Genomic DNA, 10530 nt, shown 5'->3' with positions numbered 1-10530 from the left:
AAAGGAAGTTAAACACTGATACACAAGAACAAAAACAAGTCCTACACAAATCAAGGTGAGTTCTGCCTAATCTATATAAAATGTTTAGCTCAATGTTTTTTTTATTTTTCAGTCTGAAACATTTACATTAAAGAGTGCTCACTCAGATTTCCAGGGTTTTTCCTGCATATAAAATGTTTGCCACCCCAAGAGGTTTTGGCCAGCAATAACAGGAAAGTTGACTGACTTGTGTTAGATAAGGTAACGTGGAGTCTTTACATCTTTGCATTAACTATATGTGAGCCAGTCATGTTTTTACACATGTATTCACTCCAAAAGCTGGACATTTTGAGCTCTTAATGAGCTACCACAAATTGACCAACTCAGTCAGTTTGTCACTTAGCCAAAAGCCAAAAAGGCATCTAGTGCTTTTACTATTAAAATCACTCCAGGTTCTTGACATCTCTGAAATGCATCTCCAGCTGTTCGGTTGAAGGTTTAGAATAAGGAGTAACTAAACAACTCAGGCTGTGAAGTAGGGATAAGAATTAGTTATTGCCATTAAACATTTGAGTACATATAACACCTAGCCTAGTGCTATTCCACGTTTTGGTAAAGCTAGTGAAATGTCTATATCTAAGACGCATATTGCGATTTGGTCTCCATGCTGTTGGTTGCAGATGGTTAAAGAGTTGTCCTTTCACAGTGTGGTGCTGTAAGCACCTTTGGACCTGAGAGGTACTGGATAATAATATGGAAGGTCCCAGTCCCTGTGTGCTGTGAATGAACCAGAGTGCCGCATGACCCGATCCACGTATCCAGAGACCGTTGGGATCTCTTCCCTTGGATGGTCGCCACAGTTGGGGACAGTGGGTGTGACAAACCCCTGCTTCATTTTGTACCGGCTGGTCCAAGCCTCCATGGGTTGGAACTGCACCGGCTGCACTGAGAGGTCATCCTCTTCATCATATCCCCTTTGGCTCAGGAAGTCCTTTAGTATTTGCTTAAACACAGATGCCAGCTCCCAGGGTCGTATGTTGTTAGTGGCAAGCACCTCACGAAACCTGTGGAAACATACAACATTATAGTTAATTAAATAGTTCTTGGAGAGGTTTTTCTCATTTCCTCATCATTTATTCCTTCTTGTTTCCTTTGCGCTCTGTCCTCTCGTCTCTGACTTGAAAATCAGTCACACTAAGCCACGTTGAAATATGTCTCTGTTCCTAAAAACACAGTATCACTGTAGTTTATGAAATAGTCACACACTCTTATCTGGTTATTATTCTTTCTGCTGAAGGGGTTGGTGGTAAAGTTTGACCTCTTACATTAGAGACAGCGGACATGACATCTACTCAAGTTTTGAAAAGCTTTGACAGAGATATTATTTCTATATTATGACTTTTGTCTTCATAGCAGCAGCCGTGTAGCAATTGTGCCCTCACCCAGAGGTTTAGATTCCACATTTTATTGCCTTAACATTAGCATGGAGCCAGAATTTACCTCCATGCTTACTAACCTTAGCTAACTAAGGTTAACAAGGGTTCATAAACTGTACAGATTCAGTGAAAATACATACATGTTGACTAATTAGTGCTTATTAACAAATTAAGTGCCAGATTTACTAAACAGGTCAATAGCAGGTGTAAATGGCTCTCAGAGTTGCGGGTTTGCTTGTGATGTAAATATTCGCTTCCCTATATTTTGTGCCTTGAGAAAGGAACTCTCAGAAATGCATATGCAATAGAGTCAGTCGGAAAAAATCAGAGTCACTCTAACAAGCAATCTTGTCACTGCGCCATCTTTGTAAATACTCATAAAACTTTAGCACTCACTGCTGGGAGGGTCTGTACATTAACAAAGGCACAAGGTAATAACAGCACAAAGATGTTGAAGAGGATCAGTTTAATAACCTTCAGTAGTGGATGAGCCCGAACAGATTCCAGCTCTAGTTGCCCAACCTGTCAATTATTGAGACCACACCCCTAACTTGGTTATCCAGTTGGTTATAAACAAATTCAGCCCACTCAGAGGACTTATAAAGGGGAAACTAGCTGTAGATGCTTTATAATGTTGCTAAGTTAAATTTAAATGGGAGCCTTTAGGGCACAGGTGTCGAACTCCAGGCCTCGAGGGCCGGTGTCCTGCAGGTTTTAGATGTGTCCTTGATCCAACACAGCTGATTTAAATGGCTAAATGACCTCCTCAGCATGTCTTGAAGTTCTCCAGAAGCCTGGTAATGAACTAATCATTTGATTCAGGTGTGTTGACCCAGGGTGAGATCTAAAACCTGCAGGACACCGGCCCTCGAGGCCTGGAGTGCAAAACCCCTGCTTTAGGGAATGACTTCCTTTTTGAGCCATACTCAAGTGGCAACTACTAGAACTGACACTGTCCCTTGTTGGCAGTACAAGGCTACAGCATGTAGATGATGGTCTACAAATGTACAACCATGTCAGTCCCATAAGATGCAAGGAGAGGAGTTGAGTATCTACAAACTAAGAAATAATATTTCCATCAGCATGGTGTCAGCCTGCTAATGTGAAGTTTCTGTGCTTCACCTAAAATGTTGGACCTGTGTGCTTTTATCTGTTTTCTCTCACAGTTTCAAAAAATGACATATCTGGGACAACAGCGAAGATTTTTGTAAATGATAAAAGCATAATAACACATCTTATTAAATATGTTTTTCTTGGCTAAGATGTTATGTAAGCACACAGTGAACTAGTAGAGAGTTTTATGGGGAATATGTAAGTAGGTCACAGTGCTCATTGCTCAACCATGTCTAACAGCTACTTTTCCATACTGGCTAACAGACGAGTGGCAACCCCGGCAGCCTGGCTTCGCTCACCCTTACAGGGCGTCCTTCACCTTCACATGTTAACACCCTGTATCGCCTGTGTCTGTGACAATAACACATAATGGCTTTCTTGGCAGCTCGCCCTAGCTCCCTTTCCCTTTGGGTCTTCTCTGCTTTGCCTGCTGTCAGGCCCTGTTGATGCAGTAGCAGCTAGTATCTGTTGACAGCTTACTAATGTGAGGACAGAAGAAGGCATGGGTACTACTAAACACCTGGAGAGGACGGTGGCTGCTTGGATAGATGGGATCTGGGCACACAAGAACTCCAGCTGTTGTAGTTCTGATGAGGGGATGAGGGTCCGCAACCTGGGGTACTTTTGAAACCAGTGGAGACCCAGAGCGCTGTGAGCCATCCTATGCTCACGCTCCAGTTCTCTCGCCAGCCGCTCGCGCTCTTCCACATGCCACAGGAGCTCTGTGATCAGCATGCGGCTGGGTAACCCCCCTGAGATTTTCAGAGATGGTGTTTCATCCTGAGCCTGCACTCTTGTCTCATGCGACCATTTCATCCAGCTGAACAGAGGCATGGCATTCACAGCACGCTGTCTTTAAAAGCTGAAGACATTAGAATAATTAGTTATCTTTAGCATCAAGACAGGATTTTCACAACACAACAGAATCATAATAATCATCTGAATTACTGGAATAGATGTTGCTTAAAACAAATTTCTATAACAATTGCACCTGCAAATGACAGGACGGCATAACAGCAAGTGAGGAACTGCTTAAGTCAGGCAGATGAGAAAAAAACACTGAGGTAAGCCAGGGAAATTAAAACTCTTCTCTGAAAACCTTTAGAAAAAAATAATGGGTTTTTTCCCTCTTTATTAAAAATGTTTGTGGGTACCAAAGAGGTTTTGGTCTTCCCTTAAAGGAAAATGTAATACACTGTGATTACATTAAAAAAAAAAAAAAAAAAACTTTCTGGGGATTTAACATGCTCTAATATAAAATAATTATTTTGCTATTTAAAAACCAGGATCCATTTCGTTTAAGATAACAGACTTGCCTTAACTGTGACCCCAGTTATCACCTCCCAAAATGTGTATTTCAAGTCAAAATTAACCGCTAACCAGAGGAATTTTTCTTGAAAATGGAAATGCTAATTTGCTAATTGTCAAAAATCTTGCAGTTGTACTGAAATGGGTTTGACTATTCAGGTTGAATGAAAATTATTTGATTAGAATGTTTTATTAATTTTATGTGGTAAATCTAGTTTATAACTGAAATCTAGTCTGTGACTCTTTGTGACGTTTTAATAATTCAGAATTTAAGCTTGACATTGAAAAATGATCATCCCATAGCTATTCTGTCCTTTGATCCCTGCCTGATGGCTACTTTGATTTCAAGGCTGATGTCCCAGGTGTGCGTATTTGGCCCTTTTATTCAAGCTGATAGATCAGCTGAGTTTCCACCTGGGATTCAGATGGATTAAACTGCCTGTGGGGTCAGAGGTCAGCCATACAGAAAACCTTAAGGGTTTTCGCTTAGTAAGCTGCAAATCAGCTCTTCAGATTTGCGTCCTAATTTTAAAAAAATTGTTATCACAATAATATCTGGATGAATAAGAAAAGAAAGAAATGTACTTACTGGTGAAACAGCACTGCTGACTCTTGTCTGAGCTTTTTAGAAATTGGGCAAAGAAGAGCTTTTCACAGAGTAGAGCCTCCAGCGTCTTGTCTCCATGGATCTGCCTGTGCAAACTTTACTCCTCTCACTGTTGACTACGTCCGGCAGCAATCCTTCCCTTGCTTTGTTGTTGCAAATGTTTTTGTCTTGTAGTTTTTTGTCCTGTCCTCTCACTGCGCCTGTCATGCAGACTTTTTCCAGGAGAGTTAGTCACACGCACACGGATAACTGACTAAGAGCTGTCACTTCTCTTCTCCTTTCACCCCACTCTCCTCTGTGCAGTGTGCAGCTTTTGTTGTAGGGTCAGCTGCTTTGTAGCTTGCACGAAACGTGTGCATTGGAGAGAAAGAGCGAGGACGAGGGTGCGTGTGTGCGCACAAGTCGTGGGTGTGCATTTGAGCTCCTAGTACTGTCAGGGTTTTTGTCTGCTGTTGTGATAAAATCCTCTCCTCGCTAAGAGTGCAGGAGGCACACATGCATAAACACACACACACAACCGGGAATGCTCCTCAGGCTGCAGCGCTGTGGGCCTGGTCAAGCTGACAGAAGGAAATTAGAGAGGATGCAAAAACTTAGTTAGAAATTGCATTAAGAAGTGAAATATGCAGAGAAAAAATGTGAAACTTTCTTCTAGAAAATGTTTGTTTAAAAACAAAAAATATTTCAAAAGGTTTATGAATCTGTGAGTTTAACTGTGACTAACTGATGTTGACTTATGTTTGGTTATACAGCCCCCTTTTTTTCTTTTATTGCCATACTTAAGCTCTTTTCTTTAAAAACAATTGGGTTTTGTACATGGATTACCACGTATAAAGAAGGGGAGCATTTTCCTGTTCGTTTTGTTTTTTATCTTTGTTGATGTTGAGAAAAATGCTACAACATCTAGCATTATATTCAACCTCACAGTTCCTGTGATGATCTGAAATTAATTCTTACACTCAAAGGAAACTGATTTTCATATAATATTGATAATTTTGATAAATCCTGGCTTCTAACTTGTCCTGTTTTTACCAGTACATATATTTGTCTTTGCGTTGTGAGGAAATTGCGGTATAAAGGTCGAAGCTGAAAGCTTAAACGTTAAAGTCTTTTAGTCCAAAACAGCTAATCGTATCTTGTACAGTTTTGGTGTTACTACATTAGATTTGTTTGTAATTCTCAGATTTGGTTTTCTTACAGTCCAGCAAAGATTCTTGAGCATGGCAGCCCAAACCCTGTGAACTCTGATGGAGAGAGGCTGCAAAAACCAGAACCTGCAGTGCGTAAGTACTAATTTTGTCATAGCCTTTCTGAGCCTAGGTTGTGTATTTTGGGATATACAGAAAGCTTAATTCTTAATCAGTTTAAAACTTTATTTTTCCTTTTACTCCTGCAACTTTTCTTTTCACTAGGTTATGCTAATCCTCCTCCACTCACAAGCTATGAGTATCCAGACTTGCCCATAGCCAAAAACAGACAGGAGGTAAGAGATTGACTTAGCTTGATGGTCCTGTAGTGCACTTTCATTATCCCGAGGTTCTGTTTGTCATTTTTACCGAAAGTTTTTTTATGTCCCCAGGACACTTGAGCACTTAAGCTTTTGCTGTTTGCTCAAGATGAACATTACAACAAAGTTATTTGATGCTGATGGACAACAGCTAACTTCAAATTCCCTGGTCTATTATTATTTGTTGACTAATACAGAGTAGTGTGTGTGTGTGTGTGTGTGTTTTAGGAGATAATGCTGTCATTTAAGCTGGACTTTCTTAATGCAGATTATAAAGTCTAAAATATAGGCCATAAATCAGCTTACCACATCCATCTGCCCAACAATTTCATAACTTTTTCTCCAAATTTCATTTGTTTTTTCGATGATATGCGTTAGTAGCTAAATGTCCTTCCTTTTTTTTTTTTTTAATCAAATGCCTTTCTTTTTAACTGTGCACGTGTCCTTTTGTGTTTTTTATGTGTGTGTCTGTTTGCGGTTGTTTCCAGCTGATTTCCCTCATAGAAAACAACTCTGTAGTGATCATTCGAGGAGCCACAGGCAGTGGCAAGACCACCCAGCTGCCACAGTACATTCTGGACTATTACAATGAGAAAAATGCCTCATGCAACATTGTAGTCACCCAACCACGTAAAATTGGAGCCACCAGTATTGCTCGATGGGTTGCCAAACAGCGGAAGTGTACCCTGGGTAGTCTGGTGGGATATCAGGTTGGTGCAGTATTAGGATAGAATGTGATTTTCTTAAACTGCATACACTGCTCTTCGATCATGTAGCAGTAGTAGCAAACCAAGATACAGTGACCCATATTGATTCAAACTTTAGACAAAGAGCATTCATTATTATCTTTCTCACAACTTCAGAGTGTTTGCATGCATGTGTTAACAAGCTCTTGTATGCTTTGTTGCTAGGATGTCTGACTGTGTTGTGCAGAGCTTTGAAACTGTGTGTCTAATAATAACTGTTGTCTCCTCCGCTTGATGCAGACCTCTGGAGTTAAGGATGATGTCACTGACAGTGGGAGCAATGATAAATAGTCCGTTTTAGAAGGAGAAAAAATTCTTAGCTTATGCAACAGAAACTAAACATTATGGTATAATTTCCATTATAACATGTAAAATAGGGGAGAGTTATATCTATATATTTGTTTAGCTGCAAGTTGGCAAAGCAAAAAGTGTAACATGGATACGCAATCGATTTTATTGAGGTTCACTGATGTTTTCTCCAGTCAGAACCACAAATAGTCGTTTTGGCATTGCAGACATCAGTTTTTAAAACCCTGGAAAAGTTTAAGCCTAAAGCTACAGCAGAGGAAGTGTACTTCCTCTGTGGCCTCTGCTGTTCCTTCCTGAGGCAGTAAAAAGTAATCTTGTTGTGTTTTTTGGAGCTCAATAAATCCAAGTAGTGCTATAATGCAGCAAAACAGTACAAAACCTTAAATTCTAAAGAAATCAAATTGCAGATGGTATAAAAAGATTATCTGCAAGTTGGTATTTGCAGATGACAGGATTTTTCAAGTTTCATCAGTTCATATAGAGCTTGGGTAAAAGGCATTCTTCTTTTTCTGCCCCATCGTCATGGAATACATTACAGATGGATTTGAGTCTCTCTCAATTGATTTTACTTGCAGACTTCGAAAGACATACAAACGTTTTTGTGAAATCATCACTGGGAAGTTGTTCTTGTCTTTGATATGACTGTGTACATTACACAAATTAAGCTGTTGTTTCTTTTATTGTTGTAATTTTTATGCTTGTCTGGAACAGGTCTCTCTTGTAAATGAGACATTGAGTCTCAATGGAACTACCTGTATAAATGAAGGTTAAATGAAGGTTAAATAAAAGTAAGAAAAAACCTGAAAAAGCAAAAGACGAGAACAAATGGATGCCTTCCAGAGATTTTAGGCCCTGTCATGAAGGTGCCTTTATAGACTTTTCCAGTTAGCAAACAACAAATCAACTACGTTCCCTGTGGATTTTTATGAAAATGCAAATATGTATTTAATTGACAAGTTTGTGAATGCAACTCTGTATATATTTGTTCAGATTGGCCTGGAGAAGATGGCAACTGAGCATACCCGACTAATCTACATGACTACAGGAGTGCTGCTGCAAAAACTGGTTCAGGCCAAGTCCCTCACTGAATTCTCCCACATTTTTGTGGATGAGGTGCATAAACCAGATGTCAAATTTTTCATGTTTATATGTTTTTCTGTTAGCTACTGCCAAAAAAAGGGGGAATTTGTGTTTATTTACTTTTTTTAGTTATTTTGGGGGAAGTACAAATATTAAATCTGATGACAGACAGGTGAAATAGTAAAAAAAAGTACCTTACCACTTGGTCCCTGCAGTTAATTGCCTTGGACACTTGTGTCACTAGAATAAAGGGTGACTACAAATCAATATCAAGTTGTTCATAGTGCCAGAACATTTCTATTGTGATGAGAGTGGATTCTTCCAGGACAATGCCCCCCACCCATAGGGTGCAAGGGATGACTGAATGATTTGATAAGTATCAAAGTGATGTGGCCTCACAGCCTCCAAATCTATATCAAGTTGAAAATTGTGTGAGACTTTGGACCAGCATGTTGGAGTGTTCTTCACCGGCGTTCAGTCCTAAAAATGATCAGACTTGGAGAGTAAATGCCAGTGTTCAGCTCTTGCAACAACTCTTCTTTGTCTTTGTCTACCATTTATAATACTTTAATCTAAAGTCATTTCTAGTTTTCTGCCACGAAAGGTACTGTTATAAGCTTAAGAATAATTTAATCCTATTATTTAATGAGTGATTCTTGAATGTTCAAAATGTAACCTTTTAACAACTCTGCGTTTGTCCAAGGTTCATGAGCGCACATCAGAAATGGACTTTCTCCTGCTAGTTTTGAGAAAACTCCTCCGTTCCAACTCTTACCACATCAAGGTAACTGTTGGGTCCGGCTAAAAAACTTCCTTCGTCTTCCTCATGCTTAGTCACTTGTACTCTCACTCACAAGAGTCTGTCTTTGTTTTAGATAATCCTTATGTCAGCCACCATTAACTGCAAGCAGTTTGCTGACTACTTTGCCACTCCTATTCGTGGCAAACTGAACCCAGCCTATGTGTTTGAAGTGGAAGGGGCATCCTATGCCACTGAAGATTTCTACCTGGATGACCTCCACCACCTGTCTCCGTATAGGGTAGGTAGTTGAGAGAGTAAATGGTTGCTGCTGGTACAGTTCTCTGCCTTGAAGCCAAATCTATTGTATCTGAATTTTGTGTCTGTTTTAGACTGAATCAGCACATCCAGGCGACCCATACATCTCAGCAGATATGTACAGTCTTGCCATCAGTCTCATCCAGAGCTTTGATGAAATGGAGGGCAAAAATTCCAGGTAAGGCCAAAGTATTGTACCTTTTAGAACTGCTTGAACATGTAAATAGGCAAGGATTTAATTGTTTGTTAACTGAATATGCATACATGTATTTTTGTGTGAGCAGCAAGGCCGAGAAAGAGGGAGGCATGACTTTGTCAGAGAGAGGAAGTGTTTTGGTTTTCCTCCCTGGCATACATGAGATAAGCTACATGCAGGAGGCCTTGACCAAGCTGGTTCACAAAAGGTGAGCAAATGCATTTACCTGCTGAGAATTGTACACGTGATCAGAGTTGCTTAATGTAATGTCTACCATCACTGTACAGGTCATACTACAGTTTGTTTTCTGTTTCCTCAAACATACATGTGCCGCATAAGACAGATTGCCTCACTACATTTTGTTATTAAAGGATATACAAGTATGCAGTACTGTCAGTAAACTCCTTAACACAGACACACCGCTGTCTACATACGACGCTGTGGGGTGCGACTACTATAATGGCAGGTTGGTGACTGTTGTTTGCTCCCAGAGGCTCGCTGCGGCTCACATAAATGTGCTCAAGCTGCAAGCAATGCGATGCATCTGCTTAGCAATACAGCCTTTTTTTTGGCCATTTCTCTGTGGGTAACATGTTTAGTGAAAACTACATGGATAATTACTTATTTCAGCTGCCAGGGCAGTGCTCTTTCACCACAGCTTCACGGGCTAGCCAAAGAAACAACTGTGTTCAGCAACACCAGATTGTTGTCCCTTTAGTCAACTCGCAACAGGAATTCTGAACGAGGAGGGCATCTTTTGTCCAAGGGGATCCAACTGTTTGGAGATTTCACCTGCAGGACTTGGAACTGAGATAAGGTGGCTGAGATAAGGCTGATTTGTATCGTATATCTCAGTGCCTGCTGTTTTCGCCCTCTCATGATGCAAACGCGTCACTGTACATGCAAATGCTTCCACGCTTTCCTGCTTCTCAACCTGATCCTCCCTAGGGTTAGCCAGGCATACCCATGAAAGGAAAGAATGCTGCAGGCCTCCCTCTGAGCACCACTAGGACGATTTAGAATAAAAGGGTTTCCTCCTTGCTGTTTCAGCATGCAGTGTGGGGTTTACTGATAAACCTGCTGGACAGCACCTTCTGGTATGTTGTTTCATGAGGGGCTTGCATCATAAGCTCACAGACTGTAGACCACTGGTTCCATTAGAAGAGTTGTCTATCAATGCCCCCTCTCTCAA

The 10530-nt window shown here is 40.5% G+C and overlaps 2 protein-coding genes across 2 annotated transcripts; one reads left to right on the top strand and one right to left on the bottom strand.

Moving 5' to 3' along the window:
• Positions 1–679: 679 nt before the first annotated feature.
• rd3l (RD3 like) lies at positions 680–3362 on the bottom strand. Its single transcript, XM_005953007.3, has 2 exons — positions 3049–3362; positions 680–1043 (listed from the first exon to the last, which is right to left on the bottom strand). Exons 1-2 carry the CDS (start codon positions 3360–3362, stop codon positions 680–682), a joined length of 678 nt encoding a protein of 225 aa, XP_005953069.1.
• A 2281-nt stretch (positions 3363–5643) lies between these two features.
• LOC102314275 (ATP-dependent RNA helicase TDRD9) lies at positions 5644–9546 on the top strand (the record flags this gene model as incomplete). Its single annotated transcript, XM_005953006.2, is given in 8 exon segments — positions 5644–5726; positions 5856–5926; positions 6439–6660; positions 7996–8118; positions 8789–8869; positions 8961–9125; positions 9217–9320; positions 9427–9546. Coding segments are annotated over 8 exon segments (969 nt in total), but the record flags the coding sequence as incomplete, so codon positions are not given.
• Positions 9547–10530: the final 984 nt, after the last annotated feature.

This window comes from Haplochromis burtoni, unplaced genomic scaffold, assembly GCF_018398535.1.
Source record: "Haplochromis burtoni strain Fernald_Lab_line unplaced genomic scaffold, NCSU_Asbu1 Contig_2690, whole genome shotgun sequence".
Classification (NCBI taxonomy): Eukaryota; Metazoa; Chordata; class Actinopteri; order Cichliformes; family Cichlidae; genus Haplochromis; species Haplochromis burtoni.
The sequence above is the reverse complement of the archived record's forward strand: the minus strand, read 5'-3'. Positions and strand labels throughout refer to the sequence as shown.